At 45.3% G+C, this 22123-nt stretch overlaps 1 protein-coding gene across 1 annotated transcript in view; it reads left to right on the top strand.

The window, feature by feature from the left end:
* The first annotated feature begins 3189 nt into the window (after nt 1-3189).
* MARCHF10 (membrane associated ring-CH-type finger 10) overlaps nt 3190-22123 on the top strand; it is a 98241-nt gene continuing 79307 nt past the window's right edge. The window contains exons 1-2 of the mRNA XM_069541684.1: nt 3190-3298; nt 11029-11135. Coding sequence (XP_069397785.1) covers nt 11046-11135 — 90 coding nt within the window. The 5' untranslated portion in view covers nt 3190-3298; nt 11029-11045. The remainder of the gene's footprint in view (nt 3299-11028; nt 11136-22123) is intronic.

Raw genomic sequence — 22123 nt, 5'->3', positions numbered from 1 at the left:
AATTCCAGAAAAACTACTTCTGCTTCATTGGCTACACTAAAGACTTTGACTGTGTGGATCACAACAAACTATGGAAAATTCTTCGAGAGACAGGAATACCAGACCACCTTACCTGCCTCCTGAGAAACCTGTATGCAGGTCAAGAAGCAAAATTAGAACTGGATATGGAACAATGGACTGGTTCCAAATTGGGAAAGGAGTACATCAAGGCTCTATATTGTCACCCTATTTATTTACATTACACCCTACAACTTATATGCAGAGTACATCATGCAAAATACCAGCCCGGATGAAGCACAAGCTGGAATCAAGACTGCTGGGAGAAATATCAATAAACTCAGATATGCAGATGGCACCATCTTTGTGGCAGAAAGAAAAGAGGAGTGGGAATGTAAATTGATACAGCCACTATGGAAGATGGTATGGAGACTCCTTAAAAAACTAGGAATAAGACCACCATATGAAGACTCTTGAGAGTCCCTTGGACTGCAAGGAGATCCAACCAGTCTATTCTGAAGGAGATCAGCCCTGGGATTTCTTTGGAAGGAATGATGCTAAAGCTGAAACTCCAGTACTTTGGCCACCTCATGCGAAGAGTTGACTCATTGGTAAAGACTCTGATGCTGGGAGGGATTGGGGGCAGGAGGAGAAGGGGACGACAGAGGATGAGATGGCTGGATGGCATCACTGACTCGATGGACGTGAGTCTGAGTGAACTCCGGGAGTCGGTGATGGACAGGGAGGCCTGGAGTGCTGCGATTCATGGGGTCCCAAAGAATCGGACACAACTGAGCAACTGAACTGAACTGAACTGCTCCTTGGAAGAAAGCTATGACCAACCTAGAGAGCATATTAAAAAGCAGAGACATTACTTTGCTGACAGAGGTCTGTATAGTCAAAGCTATGAGTTATAGTTTTTCCAGCTAGTCATGTATGTATGTGAGAGTTGGACCATAAAGGAGGCTGAGCACAGAAAAATTGATGCTTTTGAACTATGGTGTTGGAGAAGACTCTTGAGAGTCTTTTGGACAGATCCAGTGTCACTGAGCCACTCATTAGGAAGCTCTCAAAATACCTTGCTCCCTGGGGAATGAAATCCCTTCCCCAGAGCTTACCTTCTTGCTTTTCAAACCAGTCAATACTAAAGGAATCAACACTGTATATTCATTGGAAAGACTGATGCTGAAGCTGAAGCTCCAGTACTTTGGCTGCCTAATGTGAAGAGCCGACTCATTGAAAAAGACTCTGATGTTGGGAAAGATTGAAGGCAGGAGGAGAAGGGGATGAGAGAGGACGAGATGGCATCACCAACTCAGTGGACATGAGTTTGAGCAAGCTCTGAGAGATGGTGAGGGACAGGAAAGCCTGGTGTGCTGCAGTCCATGGGGTCCCAAAGAGTTGGACACAACTGAGCAACTGAACAACAACAATGTCACAAGAGATAGACAGGTATTAGGGATTGCTGAAGAACCAGTGAAGGCTGGATGACAAAGTGCTGAAAATGAAGACTTCACATAAGTAAATATTTCATTCAGATTTTTCATAAGAGTATGGAAAACCCAAACATATTTTTTGGCTGACTCTGTACATTTGATCTGGGCTCTGCCAGGCTCAGGATGTGCCTTAGGAGTTGGTATGAAGGCAGGGAGTAATGTTCAGTGTGTAACACACAGTTGCATCTGGTGGAAGTATGATTGAAGAAGTGCTGAATGAGGAAAAGCAAGAAGGTAAGCCCTGGGGAAGGGATTTCATTCCCCAGGGAGTAAGGTATTTTGAGAGCTTCCTAATGAGTGGCTCAGTGACACTGGATCTGTGCTGGTTTTAGAACAATGGAAATGGTGGGCATAGGGTGTGGAAGACAGGGATGCAGGGTGTGGTTAGGAGGCCCTAATAATAACCCAGTTAGGCCCTAATAGGCCCTAATCTGACAATCCAGTTAAAAGGTTGCATGCTCAGGTGCTCAGTCTGACTCTTTACTACCGCATGAACCATAGCCCACCAGGCTCTCTGTCCATGGCATTTTTCAGGCAAGAATACTGGAGTGGGTTACCATTCCCTTCTCCAGGGGATCTTCCTGACTCAGGGATTAAACCCACATCTCCAGCGTCTCCTGCACTGGCAGGTGGATTCTTTACCACTGAGCCACCCGGGAAGATTAGTTAAAAGGTCCCAGAGCCCCAGACTAGGGTGGTGGTGATAAGAAAAGAAAGAAGGGTGTGTGATGCTGCAGGAGACATGGAGGTCAACTGGATTTAGGGGATTACTGAGAAGACACCCAAACCACCAGACACCTGAGGATTCTGAGCACTGATGAATAGTCCAAGTATTTCTGTTCTCCCTTTTCCCTACTCTCTACCCAATCAAAAATGCCAAACTTGACATTAGTTGGCAAGTTATCAGGTGTCTAACTATGCACAATAAATGGAAGAGAGTCATCTTTGCCTATGAAAACCACAGACAAAAATAAACCTGGCAGAGGGTGTATCTAGCACAGGCTCCGGTGCCTTCTTTGCAAATCTGTGGGCACTAGTCTAAACCTCTAAGAGCCTCCTACCCTGGGAAAAGCAGCCAAGATTACTGATAACCAAGAGAAAACCGGATTCCTGTCTCTGCTCTTCCACTGATGGGGTGACCCCCTTAGTCATTTATTTCCTTTTTACGTTGGCGCAGATATTTCAGAGATCCCCTGCACAGCTCAGACTGCAGAGCTGCACTTTCCCTCTACCGTTGTGTTGCCTTTAATATTATTTTATTCGATTAAAAATACTTTCTCCTCTGGGTTTCTAATCTCATTCTTCAGCACTAATCCGGGCAGGAGCGAAGGCCTCAATATCTAGGTCTGGGCTTTGGACATCAAGACAAAGCCAATCCGACTCCTTCAGCACCTCTTCTTCGCTTGCCGCCATCGCCGCTTGGCCTTTCGGATAGCATCCCGACTAGTTCCCACGGCAACCTGCCCGGCGCCCAAGTCCGGGTTCAGGACCTCCGCGGCCGCAGCCCCACCCTGCCCCACGGCCGCGAGAGGAGGGAGGGGGCCGGGTTGCCAAGGAAACGGGAGGACGCTAGGCAGCCGCCCCCACCGCCTCCGCCCCTAGTAAGCCCAGCCGCCGCCGCTAAAAGCTGCCTCCGGGGAGGAGGAAGAGGGGCCGGTAGAGGGGGGAGAGAAGAGCGAGGAGGAAGAGGAGCGTCGGGACAGCCCCGCGCGATTGATGGGCGGCCCCTCCGCCCTGGACCGGCCCGCCTGCCCCGCTCCTCGGCCCCTTTAGCCCCTTGCAGGGGGAGAGGGCTGACCCGCAAGGTAACGGCCGGCCCGGCCCAGCCGCCCCGCGACCGCGCGGCCCCTGGTCCTCCGAGGATGCGGGGGAAAAAGATGGGAGACCACGTTTCCTTGAGATGACTCCGATTCTGGGACGGGGTTGCGGGGGAGGGGGCTGCGGAATCCCGCCTAAATCCTAGGGACTTGGTCACTCCCTCTCAGCGGGCCACACCCCCCGCATTTTTCTACCTCAGACACGGTGTGGGGATCGTGTATTTGCACTCTGGCAGGCCCCCTTGCATCCACATAACTTCCCACACAGACTCCAGAGGTGTACGGTTCACGGCCCTTCCAGCTCCTCAGTGCGAAATTATTGGTATTGTTGAGAGCATCGAATTGCTGGTTCAGCCTGTGACATCCCCGCCCAGCCCCAGAGTTTCCCAATTACGTGTTGAGTCTCTCTTTTCTGGGCTTGACGGTCAGTGTATGACCGTCCGGCTCTTTCACGGTTTGATTAATAAAGGGAAGTCAACGCCAAAGAACTTTTCTCATAAGCCATTTATAGTACTGCACCCCAACCCCGCCCCCTGATCTCCTAGGCAAATTGGATGGAAGAGTCAAACCATCTACCCTCGCCCCTCTCAATTCCCCGTCTTTTTCTTCGGTCATAGTATTATTCTCTCAGAAGTGGAGTGTTAGGAAGAGTGAGCCTAAATCACTCATATTTGTCGCCTATACTCAAAATATTTTTGTAAGTTAAGATTTTATTCAGTTTTTTTTTACAGATTTTTCAAATTTTTAAGATTTTTGAAAGTTAAATTTTAACAAATTTTGTAATCTTTGTTATTACAAATTAATTGTGTAAAGGCGATGAATAAAGCCTCTACAGTCCTTCTTCCCAGCACCGAGTTATGGAAAGGTGGGGGATTTTAAAAACCTGATGTGCTCTGCTTAGTCACTCAGTCCTGCCCAACTCTTTGCGACCCCATAGACTGTAGCCCGCCAGGCTCCTCTGTCCATGAGGATTCTCCAGGCAAGAATACTGGAGTGGGTTGCCATGCCCTCCTCCAGGAGATCTTCCCATCCCAGTGATTGAACCCAGGTCTCCTGCATTCCAGGCAGATTCTTTACTATCTGAGCCACCAGGGAAGCCCATAAACCTGATGGTCAAGTATAAATATAAATTCAGCCATTTAGGTTTTGGTTCAGAGGAACCTTGAGTTGAAAGAGGGGCTTACACTGACATTTTTCTTTGTGAGTGAACAAACAACATATTCATTTTGATGACACATAACATGAGAACCTCATAAGAAAACAGTGAAATGGCTTGATTATTAATAATAAAAAGAACTTCCTTCCCATCAATTCCTTTTTGTGAAATGTGACCACAGAACAGAAAGACAGCACATGTGATTTTTTTTAGAGCAGGGGAAGAAATATATTCTGCAGTCAGACTTTGTTTCTCCTTAGTCAGGGAAATTAAGTCTGAATTCACTGGAAATTGACAGTAGAGAGGAAGGCATATGTCACAAAGTTCTTAGAATATTCCTCCCTGAAATTTCACAGGCGTGTAGAATTTTGAGGCCAAGAAGAATTGTTCACTCTCGCTTTCAGCCAAGCAGGACTTCCTCTCCCACGTGCCTCCTCCTCTCTTCTCATTTCCTGCTCCCTCTCCTGACTTAATATGGCTTCTCCTGTGGATTTCTAAAGCCCCAAACTGGCACATTATCACCAGAGACTGAAGTGTGCATGACCACGAGTGGATATTGAATTGAGAAGCAGTTCAAAGGTGAGAAACAGCAGAGAATACAGAATGCTGTTTTAGAAACATGTACCCTGCCCACATTTTATTATCACTCTCCTCCCCTCCACCTGCCTGTATTTGCTAAGAAAAAAATTGGGGCTTCAAATGGCCATCTGGTTGAGTAGGCCCACAAAGCTGAGATCCACACATGAAGCATGTGGATGTATTTCCGTATAGTGATTTCCATTTCTGGTTCCTCCTGGTCAGTTTTTCAAACCCGAAGTCCAGTATGAAGTTCAAGTGCCACTTCAGAAATGTAGAGGATGTTCATCTAAACTGTGGTGACCTACCCATCATCTCCTTGATCTATCTCTAATAATCTGATTTTTGGGGGGCCTAGAGTATTTGTTTAATCTCACAAAGTATTGATATATTTAAGTAAGAGATTAAATGTGGCACCACAGTGCTTCCAAATAATGATTTTATAGTAGAGTCCAGTCATAGAGAGTTTATGGGAGGACAAAGAGACTTGTAGGCAATTTTAAAGTCCATTATTTGGTAGGTGATTGTGAAGTCAGAGGTAACCTAGCATGGAGTAATTCAGGTAATGCTATTTCCCACCTCTTTAGACAAAATTATTTCATGTCTCTTGACTGAGAAGCCTCCTTAAAATAACACAGCATTAAAGCCAGGAGAGATTAGCTGGCTTTTCCAGGTTAATTTTGTAACCAAAATGTATCATCCAAGAGGACTCTAGGATGTACAGTTTTAGTGACCATTAACATATTTTCACTGTGAATCCTTATGTTCTCTGCCTGATTAATATTCAGACAGGCTTTTCTTTCCATCAGTAGCAGCAGGGATTCATCTTTCTGCCAGTTTTAACACCATTGTTTTCTGAAAAGCGTGGGAACATAAGTTTATTCTATGCAGGTACAAATTCATATGAAAAGTTAAAAGTGGGCTCTTAAATTAGACTTCCATAAATGACTATTAAAATTCTCAGAGACAAAATTTAGGCTTTGTTGTGTCATCTGTAGAACTACCTATCAGATTGTAGTTTTGGATTCCTACTCACAAAGATCAACTTGCTATAAATGAGAGAAAATATGCCCCAAGGGACAGACCAGCACAAGCTCCTAGATGATATTGTTTGGGGCTCAATGATAAATCTTGCAAGATTTCATAGAGACCAGACCAGACACTGGGTCACCATGAGTCAGAGGCAACCTGATTCTGCCAATACCTGCACAACTGGAAAAATAAACCAGACAAGGAAGGAAAGCCATAGAAGATAGACACTTGAGTTCAAAAATGTTGTCTGTCTTGTCTTGCTGTTTCCCCAGAGCCTACAGCAGCATCTGTCACGTGGCTGTCTTTAAAAAAACACAGGTAGGAAAGAAGAACCAAGCTGGAGGCATCACTCATCTTGATTTCAAACTATATTACAGTGCTACGGTAATGAAAACAGTATGATATCAGAAGAAAAATGGACATATAGATGAATGGAACAGAATAGAGAATCTGAAATAAACCCATGCGTATGTGGTCAGTTAATTTATGACAAAGGAACCAAGAATATACTGTGGGCAAAAGATAGCCTCTTCAATAAACAGTGTTGGGAAAACTGGAGTCACATGCAAAAGAAGGAGACTGGACCACTGTCTTACACCACACACACAAATCAACTCCAGATGGATTAAAAACTGGAACACAAGACCCCAAACCATAAAACTCCTAAAAGAAGTAAGATAGTAAATTCTTCAGTACTGGTCCTTGAGATGGATTTGTTTAATGTGGCAACAAAAGCAAAAATCAACAAGCAGGCCTCCATCAAACTAAAAGGCTTCTGCACAGCAAAGAAAACCATCAACAAAACGAAAAAGCGAACCCACAGAATGGGAGAAAATATTTGCAAATCATATTATCTAATAAGGGGTTAATATACAAAATATATAAAGAACTCATACAACTCAATAGCAGATAAACAAAAAAAACCTGATTTTTAAAATGAGCTGATCTGAATGAACTTTTTCCCAAAGAAGACATACAGGTGGCCAACAGGTGCATGAAAAGGTGTTCAACATCACTAATCAGGGAAATGCAAATCAAAACCACAACGAGATATCACTTCACATGTGTTTGAATGGCTTCTATCAAAAAGAAAAGAAACAACAAGTGTTGATGACAAGTGTTGGCGAGGATGAGAAAAACCCATGTGCACTGTTCGTGGGAATGTAAATTGGTGCAGCCATTATGGAAAACAGTATGGAGGTTCCTCCAAAAAATTAAAAATAGAACCACATTTTACACAGCAATTTCAGTCCTGTGTATTTGATCCAAAGGAAATGAAAACACTAACTCAAAAAGGTATTAATATATGCACCCCTACGTTCATTGCAGCATTATTTACAATAACCTAGACATGGAAGCAACTGAAATGTCTTATCAGTGGATGGATGGATAAAGAAAATGTGGTGTATCTATAAAGGTCCCCTGGAGAAGGAAATGGCAACCCACTCCAGGATTCTTGCCTGGAAAATTCCATGGACAGAGGGGCCTGGCGGAGCTTGTCCATGGGGTCACAAAGAGTTGGACATGACTGAGCATGCACACGCTCACGGACGCATACTCTCTCTCTCTCTCTCTCTCTCACATACACACACACACACACACACACACACACAATGGAATATTATTCATCTATAAAAAAGAAGGAAACCTTGGCATTTGTGACTACATGATTGACCTTGAGGGCTAAGTGAAATAAGTCAGAGAGATACAAAATACCATGATCTCTCTCATATGTGGAATCTAAAAAGTGAAACCACCAGACTCATGGATACAGGGAGCATACAGAGAACAGATTGGTGGTTGCCAGAGGCATGGAGTAGGGAGACAGTGAAATGGCAAAGGAGCTAAAGAGTATATACTTTCTGTTATTAAATAAATAAGTACTAAGGATGCAGTGTACAACATGGTAACTATAGTTACTAACAGTATATGTGAACATTGCTAACAGACTAGATCTTAGAAGTTCTCATCACAAGAACAAAAAATAATTGTAATGATGCGGGCTGATAGATATTAACTAGACTCATGGAGAAGGCAAAGGCACCCCACTCCAGTACTCTTGCCTGGAAAATTCCACGGACAGAGGAGCCTGGAAGGCTGCAGTCCACAGGGTCGCAGAGTTGGACATGACTGAGCAACTTCCCTTTTACTTTTCACTTTCATGGATTGGAGAAGGAAATAGCAACCCACTCCAGTGTCCTTGCCTGGAGAATCCCAGGGACGGGGGAATCTGGTGGGCTTCCGTCTATGGGGTCACATAGAGTCAGACACGACTGAAGCAACTTAGCAGCAGCAGCAGACTCATGGTGGTGTTCCTTTCACAATACATACAAATACCAATGTACTCCTGAAACTAATATGATGTTATATGTCAATTATGTAGTTGCTTAGTTGCTAAGTTATATCAGGCTCCTCTGTCCATGGGATTTCCCAGGCAAGAATACTGGAGTGGGTCACCATTTCCTTCTCCAGGGGATCTTCCCAACCCAGAGATCAAAGCTGTGTGTGTCTCCTGCATTGGCAGGCAGGTTCCTTACCACTGAGCCACCAAGGAAGCCCATAGTCAATTATATCTCAGTTAAATATAAAGTAAAAGAGCTTCACTGGTCACTAAGTAGAAATAGTGTGGGACCCCGATGACCTTATAAATGAAAGCCAGTATACACATTATGAACTATGCCATTAACTAATTCAATGTTTTTGTCATAAATTTAGACCACACTAGTCAGAGTCAAACTTCTTGAAAGCATTGTCTGCACTTCCTTAACTCACATTTACGCAACTCAGTGCAATCTGTCTTCAGCTCCGTCACTCCACTAAAAAGCTCTCACCGACGTTATTAATAATGTCCTCCTTGAAACACGTACTTCTCAGCATCTGTGAAACTGCGCCCACCTGATTCTCGGTTTTTCTCCTGCCTCTCTGGCTTCTTTCCAGAGTTTCTCTTCTGCTGCCTTTCCTGTTCTTAAAATCCAGTGGTCGTCAGAATTTTGTCCTGGGTAATCATTCTCTTTTCAATACCCATCCTGCCTTCCACTTCAGCTGTTACCAAAATGCCAGCGATGCTCCAGTCTTTACTTCTCTAATCAGCTCCAGAGCAGTATATCTAACTGCTTACCTGACATCTCCATTTGCTGTCCCCGGCCCCTTCAAAATCTGCATTATTTTCTCACAAACCTGCTCCTCATTCCAAGTTTTCTGAAGGGAGTATTGGCATCAACCATCTGGGTGCCTGAGCCAGTAACCTGGGCAGCCTGCTGCCTTTAAACCTCCATCTTTTTTATTATTGTATCATTTTTATTATCACCAAGACCTGATGATTTTTCCCTCCTCAGTGTCCCTTGAACCCATCATGATTAGAGGGTGGCCACTGGCATGAGACTCCCTGGGTTCAAACCCTAACTCTTGGGCTTACCAGTTCTGTAACCTTCCTTAATCCTAACCATACTTAATCCCTTTGTGCCTCAGTTTCCTCGTCTGCAAAAGAGATATAATTTTTGCCACAATCGTGAAGATTGCGTGAGTTAGTATGTTTAAACGTGTCAAACACCGCTTGGCACTTCCAGAGGCTCCATAAACAGTAGCTATGGGCTCCTCCTCCTCTTCCCCTCCAGTTGTGACCCAAGTCTGGGCACCATCTTATGTGGATTCCTCTAACATGTCCCCAGTGGCCTGCCCGCTTCCACTCTGCCTCCTCCCCCGCCCTCCGTCCAGTCTCGGACCTTTTGCTCTGTTTCGGTTTTGGCTACAGCTTGTAGGATCTTACTTAGTTCCCCGATCAGCGATTGAATCCAGGCCCCTGGCAGTGAGAACATGGAGTCCTAACCCCCGGACCACCAGGGAGTCCCCTGAAGGGAACTTTAAAAATCCAGATCTACTCATGTCCTCCCCCTGATTGGAACCTTCAAGTGGCTTTATATGACTCTGAATCCCACCTCCAAGGCCCCTTGTGAGCTGGGCCCACGTTTTTAAAGTTCCCTTCTGTGGCTGCCCCGTCCCCTTCCTGCCCTGAAACCTCTGTACTTTTTGTCCTTTCTGTCCCAGATCCTTTCTGTCCCATTTCCAGCCCAGCTCACTCCTTAGCAAACCCAGTGTCCTTCCCTAAGGAAAACCTTGCCTCCCCCTCCTCCAATGACAGTTTCTCAGAGACCCCCGTGTTTCCGCTCTGTCGCATTTATCAGCATCAGGGTCCACTGTCAGTGTCCCAAGACTGGGGTTTGAGCCCAGAGGGTCTCACACTAGTGCCTATGCTCCAATCATGATGGATCCCAGGGATACTCAGGGATGAAAACCCTCAGGACTTGGTTTTCATATGGCTGGGCCAAGAGAGGGCAGGGTGAAGGAAGCTACCCAGGTTACTTCCTCGGGCAGCCTGCTGGTTGATGCCAACATTCCCTCCCGAAAACTTGGGAGGAAGAGCAGTTTGTGAGAAAGTGATGTGGAGTCTGAAGGGGCTGGGGGACTACCATATTCGGTGCTGGCTTCCACTCTAGATTGAGAAACACAAAGCCCAGGGCCATGTCATCTTGCAGACCACCTGACCCCCATGCCCAGCGAAGTGCCTGAATTGGAATAGGGGTGTGATCATTGCAGAGTCCATGAGTTTACATGACCACAGGGCTCAGAGCTTCGGTCATTGCTAATCTAGCTAGGATCTTTTTTGTCATGTGGTCGAACTGCTTCTGCCGGTCTGACTCCCTCTGAGTAACCAGGACAGGCTGGCTGAAGCCAGCTGATGAAAGTGGCTACATGATTTATGTCTGGAACAAGAGGGCTGTAAGGGCATCGACACCCAGACAAAGAGTCCTTTGAGTCTGAAAGGAGCATCTGTGCCCTTCCAACAATGGACATGAGATTAATAAGAGAATAAAAGCAATTATACCCAGAGAAGTCCCCAAATGGCAAAGCAACAGAGGGTTATATCACAGCACATTTATTCATCTTCTGTACGCAGGTCGGGGATTAAGAATCATGTTACACGAAGCAAAGGACAGGCAGAAGTTCGTCAGTGATGTTCAATATCTGCGGGACATGCAGCACAAGGTGGACTCAGAATACCAGGTAACAGCAGGCAGTGAGAAGTCTCCTCCGCCAACAGCAGGCGGAGAGAATTGGGGAAACAGTACTGGTACATGAGAAGCAGTAATAGGTTGCCAAAAGCCAAACTCCACACTTGGGACTTCCCTGGCGGTCCAGTGGTTAAGACTTCGCCTTCCAATGCAGGGGGTGCAGGTTTGATCCCTGCTCTGGGACCTAAGATACCACATGCTTCAAAGCCAAAAAAAAAAAAAGCAAAACGTAAAACAGAAGCAGTATATTAATGCATATACGTGGAATCTAGAACAATGGTACTGATGAACCTATTTGTAGGGCAGCAATGAGACACAGACATACAGAACAGACCTGTAGACACAGGCGGGGAAGGAGAGGGTGGGACGAATTGAGAGAGGAGCATGGAAACATACACATTACCATGTGTGAAATAGATAGCTGGTGGGAAATTGCCTGTAGATCACAGGGAGCTCAACCTGGTGCTCTGGGACAGCCTAGAGAAATGCAGATGAGGAGGTAGGAGCGAGGTTCAAGAGGGCGGTGGTGGGGAGCGATATATGTACACTTATGGCTGATTTGGGGAAGGAAATGGCAACCCACTCCAGTACTCTTGCCTGGAAAATCCCGTGGACCAAGGAGCCTGGTAGGCTACAGTCCATGGGGTCACTAAGAGTCGGACACGACTGAACAACTTCACTTTCGCTTTTCACTTTCATGCATTGGAGAAGGAAATGGCAACCCACTCCAGTATTCTTGCCTGGAGAATCCCAGGGACAGCAGAGCCTGGTGGGCTGCTGTCTATGTGGTCGCACAGAGGCAGACAAGACTGAAGCAACTTAGCAGCAGCATGGCTGATTCAGGTTGTACAGCAGAAACCACAACATTGTAAAGCAATTATCTTCTAATTAAAACTACATTTTTTTAAAAACAGAAGCAATATTGTAACAAATTCAGTAAAAGATTTTAAAAATGGTCTGTAACAACAACAACAAAATCTCAAAAACCCACACATAACAGCTGTGTGACCAATGAAAAGCTACTTCACCTCTCAGAGTCTGTTTCCTTATCTGTACAATGGGGATAGTAGTGCCCACCCCTGCATTATACCATTATGGAAATGAAATAACATTTTTCAAGTATTTAGCCCAGGGCTTGGCACACAAACCTTATCAACAAATGACATCAGGGCTTAAATTGGATAGACCAGCAATCAAGAAAAAAAAGACATTAAGGAGTTAACTGGGTCACCCTACCATTTATCAAACAACACACCCTTCCGTTGTCCTGCAGCCAAAAGAAAGGTAGTTAACACATTCTACAACAAGCTAACTCTTCGTCACCCTAGTTACAGTGTTTACATGCAAAAACAAAACAGGGAGCCTGAGAAGTCATGATGTAATTACCCAGAGCTGGCGTGGGACAAACCTGCCAGACTGGCTTGCGGGATTCTGGGAGCAGTTAGAAAGTGTCACTCAGCCCACTGGCTGGAGGTCACCCCTCAACAATCAAGGAGACACATCCTTAGCTTCAGCTGAGGATCAAAAAGTGCTCCTTCCCGAAGGAAAACCTAGACCTGTCATCATCAGGTTTTTCTCCTTCTTAGCAATTTCAAATATAACCGAACCTCCCGTGTCACCAAGGAAACCAGACCGATCTCAGTAACCTGATTTCACCTGTATAACACAGTTCAGCTCTGGGCCTGGAAATGAAGTCAGCAATTGCCTCCTACACTTGTCAGTCCACCTCCAAGGCTATAGAATTGAGGCGATTTCTATAAGATAATAAGAACTTAAACATCCGAACTGGTCACATTGGGAGGCCCTCTGCTTTGCACAAAGATGCCTCTGCCACGGAGCCCAGGTTGGAAATACTTGCTTGACATTGTCTCCAGAACAGGCGCGTAAGAAAATCAATCTTATTATTTGATGGTCTCTCCTGGAGAAAACCGCACAACCACACGGCTTGGAGTCACTTGCAGCTTTATTTTCTAATTTCATTTGGGCTTTCAACACTGTGCTTGTTAATAAGGACACTTTCAACACTGTCTTCATAAATAATAATTATTATTAAGTGCCCACTGTGTCCTGAACGGGGCTTCCCTGGTGGCTCAAGTGGTAAAGAGTTCACGTGCTAACGCAGGAGACCTGGATTCGATCCCTGGGTTGGGATGATCCTCTGGAGAAGAAAATGGCAACCCACTCCAGTATTCTTGCCTGGGAAATCCTGTGGACAGAGGAACATGGCTGGCTACAATCCATGAGGCAGAAAAGAGCTGGACATGACTGAACAAGTGAACAACAACAACGTTCTGAACAAAGTCCCTTCTCTCCCCAAGTTCTTATTCTATGACTGAGAAACAAGCTACACACACAAGTAAATTAATATGTAAGACAATATAATATATATGATAAATATAATGAGGCCAGTAAAACAGAGGTAAAGAGGGTGGGGTGATGCTCTTTGCACAGGCAGAGCATCTTCTTTGAGGAAATAACATTTGATCCTGGAGGTAAAATGATGGGAAAGAGCTGGTCAGAGCATCCTGAGTAGCAAGGAAGCAGGTGCAAAGGCCCTGTGGTGGGAACTAACGGTACAAACAAAAGAAGGTCAGCTTGGCTGAAACACGAAGGGAGGGTGTGGATAGGACCAGATCACATCGAGTCTCTCAGGACAAAGCTTGGTCTTTGGTGTTTACTCTTATCCCAGTGAGAATTATTGAACAGTTTAAAGCAGGAGAGTGGTATGATCTGATTTACCTTTTTAAAAAGATCACTTTGGGGGGTTCCCTGATGGTCCAGTGGTTAAGAATCTTTGCCTTGCAATGCGGGAGATACCAGTTTCATCCCTGGTGTGGGAGGATCCCGCAGGCCTCAGGGTAACTGAGGCCACGCACCACAGCTGTCAAGCTTGCATTCTGGAGCCCTGAGCCACAACTACTGAGCCCGCGTGCCTAGAGTCTGTGTTTCACAACAGAAGAATACACTGCACACCATAACCAGAGAACAGCTCCCCACTCTCCACAACTAGAGAAAGCTTGCGTGCAACAATGAAGACCCAGAGGGGCCAGGAATAAATGAATTTAGAAAAAAGAAAAAGATCACTCTGGCTGTTGTGTGGGGAAAGGACTGAAAAGGGCAAGAGAAGCTGCAGAGAAACTTGTAAGGAAACTGATAAACATTTAGGCAAGACCAGTGGGGGTGGTGAGAAGCAGCCTGACCCAGGAAATATCAACAGACGCTGCACAGACATCTTGCTGATAGGGAGGAAGAGTGAGGGAAAGAGGGATGAAGGATAACTCCAATATTTTCATTGTCCATCAGTTCCCTCTATTATCATGGTTTAAACTTTATTTTTTTCAAACCTCCCATCCCTATACTTCTCAACAAGGACCATCTCTCCCTGTTTTACACACACATGAAACCAAAAAACTTGAGGCCAACAGGTGGGACACCACTCAGCTCTTCCCCTTCCATCCCAGGATGCATGCCTGTCTAGCCCTCAAGGCTTGAGGGGTGAAGGACACTCACTGCTGGGGCCGGACCTGAGAGCTTGATCCACGCCCCTGTGTTCCCAGCCCGTCTCCATTGTGGACCTCTCATCTGCATCCTTGGAATTCCTCCTTTTCTTACTGTCTCAGCCCACAAACATGTTCAACTCTCTCTCACACTGAGAACAAAAGAACAAAGCTGTCTGTGGACCATGTGTCCTTTTCCAGCCACAACCCTGGCACTTTATCTAGTCTCCATATGTCCCCAAACAGTCAGCTAGACTTTTGTCTCCACTCCCTGCTCCCTTGGGTGCATCCCATTACCTACTGGCCTGTTAGCCTGGCCGTCTCCTAAGGTCAGTAGTGAAAATCAGTGGATAACTTTTAACTCTTTGTTTCCTGAAGCTTTATCTGCAGTTGGGGCCATTACTCTTTCTTTCTTGAAACATTACTTCTCTGGCTTCCTGACATCACGTTCTCCTAGTTTTCCTCCTGTTTCACTCACATTCTCCTCTCTACCCATCACGTGTTAATTCCCCTAGGTTTCCATCAGCCCAGTTTTCTCCTAATTCACAATTTCTGTGGCCCATCTCATCCCTTCCTATGTGTTTAACTACCACTCATACACTGATGGGGCTCGCCAGGTGGCTCAGTGGTAAAGAACCTGCCTGCCAATGCAGGAGACATGGGGTCGATCCCTGGGTCTGGAAATCCTCCTGGAGAAGGAAATGGCAACACTCCAGTATTCTTGCCTGGGAAATCCCATGGACAGAGGAGCCTGCAGGGCTACAGTCCATGAGGTTGCAAAAAGAGTCAGACATGACTTAGCGACCAAACAATGGCAATCACATAGACCCATGACCTGTAATCCCGAGTCTTCTCAAAGTGTCAGAATCCCATACACACCTGCTTGCTGGATGGTTCCATCTAGGAGTCGGAAAGGCACACTGAATACAGCATGTCCATGGTGAATTCTTTGTGATCCATCCCCGATCATCCTCCTGTGTACCCCTTCTCTGAAGATGGTGGCCCAAGCCTTCCTTGACTCCTTTCTCTTTGTCACCACTCACAATCCCCCCACCCCCACCCCTGCCAGTTACCAAGTTCTGCTGAATTTACCTAAAAGCTCATGAACTTGTGCCTGCCTCCCTTCTCATCCTGTGGCCGTTGCCCTGGTTCCAACCTCCATGGTTTATCTCCAAGTTTATTAAAATATCCTCATATCCGGTCTCCCTGCCTGCAACCTTGCCACCTTTCAGATGGAAACGTATGGAAAATGAGAACTGAGTATACAATTCCATCGTTTTCCCCTCACACAGAGGCAGGTCCCAGACCCAAGAAGCACAGAAAGAACAGCCCAATCCGCCACCGCTTCTCTAACCTCCCTTCCCTGGTCCTTATTCTCTCAGCAAGAGTGGTGAAGACCATAGTTTTAACTTAGAACTAGAGGGACCCTCCGTATTCCCACAGCACCCTCTTCAAAACAAAACAAAACCTTACTGAAGTGTAATTTACATATCATAAAATTCACCTGCTTCAAGTTTAAATTGACCAAGTTTGCTGCCATCACCATCATCCCATTTTAGAACATTTCTATCACTCCAATACCAAAGCACCCTTTTCATACCTCTTTTTCATTGTTGATGAAATTGTATTGGAATTGTCTTTCGTATGTCTTTCTATCAAACTGGACCACAACTTCTTCAGGGAAGGACAGAGTCACTTTCCTGTGTTGAATCGAATGCCTTGTCATTGCTGAAAGCCAGCATTAGCGAACTTGACCACCAACAATGTTTATCAGACACAGGTCCAGCTGACTTGTAACTAATCCTCAAAGTCAAATCTGCCTTCACTGAGCATTTTCAAAACCACTCACCACAAGGTCTACAAAAATAAATGATTGTCCGTAATATGTTCTGAGGAGTGTCAAATTAAGTATATAGCAACCCACAGAAACTATTTGATGGGAATAGTGATGAGTTATATTATCAACTCTGTCCCTCGCCTTCTTCCAGAAAAGATTTAAAGTAGGGATTTAAGAATCAGTTGCATGGGACTTCCCTGGTCGTCCAGTGGTCAAGACTTCACCTTCCAACAGAGGGGCTGTGAGTTCAATTCTTGATCGAAGAGCTAAGATCCCACATGCCTTGCAGGCAAAAAAAAAAAAAAAGAAAAAGAAAACAAAAACATGAAACAGAAGCAATACTGTAACAAATTCAATAAAGACTTTAAAAATGGTCCACATCGGGAAAAAAAAAATCAGTTGCATGATTATAATGACCCCCTCAATAACTTGGTCCATATACAACCTGTGTGTATTTAGATAATTTACTCAGATAGATTGCACTGGGTAGACACTGAAACCCTGGGGCATCAGTGAGCTTGGCCAGTTACTTGTGGAAACCCCAGCTTTTACTTGGAGCCCAGTGACGTGCAAGGGACTCCCCATTTCAGGGTGTACAATAGTGTAAGGCCTAATAACCAGATGTGACTCCCAAATCATAGACCTTTGCCACATATGCCTTCCTGTGCTGGACTTGTCTTTAATGAACTAGCTCAAATTGAAGCCCTTAGAAACCTGCTGTACACACTATTCCTGCAACTGCCTAAAATACTCTTCAGGCTGGTATGCCCCAAATTAGCAGTGCCTTTACAGGTCTGTCTGTCAGCAGCAGGAGAGGAAGGTTAAACCTACCCTGAGTTATTCTGATGCTGTTCCTCTCAGTGGTTGGGTGGGACACTTTTGAAAAACCAAGAGGAAATAAACATCTATTTGGCATATTACATGCTATTTCAGAATCTGGTAGCTAGTATGTAATTATACACCATCTCAGAATTTGGCTCTATTTCTTCAAGGGTGTTCATGCTGTTTAGCTTTTTATTTCCCCTTCTTTTGGTCAAATGTGTTTATGAAGCTTGTGGCAAAATTTAGCCGTTAACGTCCACTGAAAGCTAGAAAGAAAGATTACACCTGGCATTTCAGGATGATTTTCTAGACTCTATCAAATGTGTTCAAATGGGTTTCACTTCATGTTGCTTATTTTTCATTTGGATTCTTTCAAGTACAGATCAAAACCTAATATGATGATATAAACTTGTTCAAGGATGTAATGGGTCACTGCGCCAGGTAGCACGAGTCTGGGGGCTATCCACGCGGGGGGTTGAGGGAACAGAGATAATTCAGCTTTTTCTCCTGCAGGAGTCATGGGGAGGGATATGTGACATGTGCATTCCGCTACTCTTCATAGAACAAACAAAAAAACTCACCGGAGGGGAATAGCATATCAAACTGTTTTTCACACCTTTGATTTCTCAACCTCTTAAAACTGATAAACTTTGATAATGTCCCCAGTGATAATTAAAAGCCCAAACTCTGAGTTAGGCATGTTGGATCACTGTTGTTACTGAGTCACTCAGTCGTGTCCCACTCTGCAACCCCATGAACTAGAGCCCACCAGACTCCTCTGACCATGGGATTCTCCAGGCAAGAATACTGAAGTGGGTAGCCATCCCCTTCTCCGGGGCATCTTCCCAACCCAGGGATCAAACCGGAGTCTTCTGCATTGGCAGGTGGATTCTTTACCACTGAGCCACCAGGGTAGCCCGCGATGGATTATAAGAACAATTAAAAGCAACTGAAGGCTGTGGCAAGTTCTGCTTCTCAAAATGCTTGTGGGGTTCGAGTAACAATAACCTTGCTGATGAAGATGTAGAGTTGGGTCATCATTACAATGCTTTTTAGACCAGAACCGTGAAGCTGGAGGAGTTCCTGGGGTGTGTGGCTTCCTAAGGTACCAGGAGCCCAAATGATGACTAAGAATGGGGCTGGTAATAAAAGGGACAAAAGAAACTTTGAGCATCCCTGTGGGTTCAGAAAGCTGTAATTCTGAAGCAAATGGTTTACAGAGGTAGCCTGCATGACTGGGCGTGGCAGCTCCTCAGTTGGCTGCTGAGGGGATGGGCGGGCTTAGCAAGCAGACCTCTACTTCTGGGGCAGAAAAACAAGGATGAACGTCAGGCCTGCAAGAAGAGTCTTTCTTCTTCCACAGCCAAGGTTGGAGTCACCTTATTTGGCAAGAGCAGGCTTTAGAAAAAGGAGTACACCCAGATGTGGGATTGGAAACAATTAGAGGTTGATCAAGACTATGATGAAGATGGTAGTGGTGATGATGATGGTGGTGGTGGTAGATGGTGATGATGCTGAGTTTTACTGAATGCTACAGCGAGCCAACCACTCTGCTAAGCATCTTACCAACAGTCCCTCAGGCTCTCCCTGCAGTCTTGCAGCACAGAGACACCTCCATCCCAAAGATGAGAGAAGCAAGAATCTATGGAGTTAGTCAGCTTGCCCAAGGTCACAGTGCTAGAAAGTGGCAGAGCTGGGTCCTGTTGTGTTTACCCATACTGAGTTACAGTGAATCACAAAACCCTCGTCGTCCCCCGCAGGCACATAGGCATGTTTGTTTTCCGGCCCCACAAATGGTAGCTTCTGCACAGGAGGCAACCTGACAGCACGTGTTACAGTCAGAAGGATGGGTTTGGGGGTCCAGAGGGTGCAACACCAAAGGGAGAGTGAAGGAAGAAGCCCCAATTCTCCCCAGAAAGAAGAAACAAGGCGTTACCTGGTGCCTCCATTTCAAGACCCAGCCAGTTCCTGCCACAAGAACAGAAACTTATTTATAGCAGTCTAGCTCCAGACACATGAAACTGAAAGAGAAATAAAGTCCCAGGGTGAGGGGAGCCCTGGTGACGATGAATTACAAATCTTTTCCTTCTCCCCATCCTGGGGATTTCACACTCCCAGCCCCTATCCCTTCAGGACCCTCCAAGCAGAAACCGCATCAACATCAGAAAACAACAACAAAAAATCATTCACATGTACAAATGGGTACACCCATTTGTGTGTTCTCCCTGGGTAGGGCTGGGGGGCATGGCTAGATTGTGTGTACACCCATTTGTGTATACTCCCTGGATAGGGCTGGGGGGTATGGTTAGATTCTTGCTGCTTCTAGGACTGGAAGTCCGAACTTAGCTCTGTCCCCATGTCCCCTTCTCAGCAAAACTAACTTGGAGAGGACTAATGTTTGATTTACATGGAAAGATTGCTTGGCTGTTTCAAGATTAAAGTTAGAAAGTACCTACCTTGCCACTGGTTTCTTCTCCTGCTCCTCTGTGAGAGAAGGTGGAGGGGTGGGGAGAACTAGAGGGGAAAAACATTTTTTTTCAACATTGCAAATCATTCTATTTCTCCTCCCCTTTTAGTAAAGAAATATTTAAGTCGCATGCATTCTTGGAGAGAAGTTTCAAAAAACACTCAGCCCACAAGAATTCTGTTCATCCCACAAAATCTGCCTCAGTCCTGCATGCAGTTGCTAATACGGGCTCCTCCACTTTCAGCCTATCAGCATTTCCTTCCCCAGCCTCTAATACAAGGGTAACAGAGACCTCTGAGGCTCCAGGAAACAATACTACAGGCTGGGGCTCCCCTGCCCCCAACAGGAGCTCCAGCACTCATCGTAAAGAAATAGGGAAAAAGAGGCCCATATTTAGTTGGACTTTACTGACCTCTCCAGCTGACTCTTTTTAGTTTTAGCTTGGTTAATTCTATCATTTGGTGTCTGTTTAACTTATTATAGTTACTATTCAGTATTGGGGGCGGGGTGTTCTTATTTAAATTATTTATTAAAACAAACACTGTCCAGAATTATTTAAAAGGCTTGCTATCTATTGAATAATGGCATCATTTTTGAAATAACAAACTGAGGGCTGAAATCAAGATTGCTGAGAGAAATATCAACAACCTCAGATAAGCAGAAAATACCATTCTAATGGCAGAAAGTAAAGAGGAGCTAAAGAGCCTCTTGATGAGGGTGAAAGAAGAGAGTGAAAAGGCTGGCTTAAAACAGAACATTCAGAAAACTAAGATCATGGCACCCAGCCCCATCACTTCATGGCAAGTAGATGGGGAAATAGTGGAAACAGTGACAGATTTTATATTCTTGGGCTCCAAAATCACTGCGGATGGTGCCTGCATCCACGAAATTAAAAGACGCTTGCTCCTTGGAAGAAAAGCTATAACAAACCTAGACAGTATTAAAAAGCAGAGACATCACTTTTCTGACAAAGGTCCATATGGTCAAAGCTATGGTTTTTCCAGTAGTCATGTATAGATGTGAGAGTTGGACTGTAAAGAAGGCTGAGTGCTGAAGAATTGATGCTTTTGAACTACGGTGCTGGAGAAGACTATTGAGAGTCCCTTGGACAACAAGGAGATCGAAATCAACTCTGAATATTCACTGAAAGGAACTGATGCTGAAGCTCCAGGCCACATGATGCAAAGAGCCAACTCATTGGAAGAGACCTTGATGCTGGGAAAGACTGAGGGCAGGAGCAGAAGGGGCGGCAGAGGATGAGATGTTTGGATGGTATCACCAACTCAATGGACAAGAGTTTGAGCATGCTCTTAGAGACAGTGAAGGACAGGGAAGCCTGGCGTGCTGCAGTTTATGGGGTCACAAACAGTTGGACACAACTTGGAGACTAAACAACAACAAGGGGAAAAATTCCGCCATTTTGGAGTGTTCTCCCTTTCCAAGCAAGGTGGGGTAAAATGACACCTTACTCCTAAGTATCCAGGATTCACCTTGCTGCAGGTACCACCTGGCCACTGTAGATGAACCCTGAGACCAGCGCTTCACTTGCCAATCAGTCTTGAAGCACAGTGTAACTGATTCTCTGTTCCCAAGTCCAAGTGGTAAATGTTTTGTTAATATCAGGTCATTTCTATTCTTAACCTTGTGGCAGAATATTGGCTTTCCCCTTGGCCACGAAATTCTGGCAAATCCTTCAAGGAAGGAGATGCATTTTCTAACAGAGGGAAAAACATGTGGAAGAAATCTTTCCTTTCTTAACTCAGGCAGGAAAAGGGAGATGTCAGGCCTGGTTTAGAAATAAGATTGTCTTTATGCTGCATTTCTTGACTGTAGCAGTGGATAATTCGGCTCTGGCAGGACAAAGGTGAGTTCAGTTACTGGACCTATAGAAATCCTGCAAGAAGTTTTGCTATATTGCAGTATTTAAAATGTCAGTTGAGGGCTTCCTTGGCAGCTCAGTGGTAAAGAATCCACCTGCCAGTACAGGGCTCACGGGTTTGATCCCTGATCAGGGAAGATCCCACGTGCCATGGAGCAGCTAAGACGGTGCACCACAACTGTTGAGCCTGTGCTCTAGAGCCCAGGAGCCCTCGAGCCCTGGAGCCCATGCTCTGCAACAATAGAAGCCACCGCAATGAGAAGCCTGCACACCGCAACTAGAGTATGCCCCACTCGCTGCAATTAGAGAAAGCCAGCACAGCAATGAAGACCCAGCACAACCAAAAATAAATAAATAAGTAAAGTTCTTTTTAAAAAGTGAGGAAACAATTGGAAGGGAAACCATATGCAAAGAGAGGAAGGGAAGGAGGAAGAGATGAGAAGAGAAGAGAAATAAATCAGGGTCCATACATCACATA

The sequence above is a fragment of the Ovis canadensis genome, chromosome 11 (genome assembly GCF_042477335.2).
Source record: "Ovis canadensis isolate MfBH-ARS-UI-01 breed Bighorn chromosome 11, ARS-UI_OviCan_v2, whole genome shotgun sequence".
Taxonomy (NCBI): Eukaryota; Metazoa; Chordata; class Mammalia; order Artiodactyla; family Bovidae; genus Ovis; species Ovis canadensis.
This window is presented reverse-complemented; position numbering and strand designations above follow the sequence as displayed.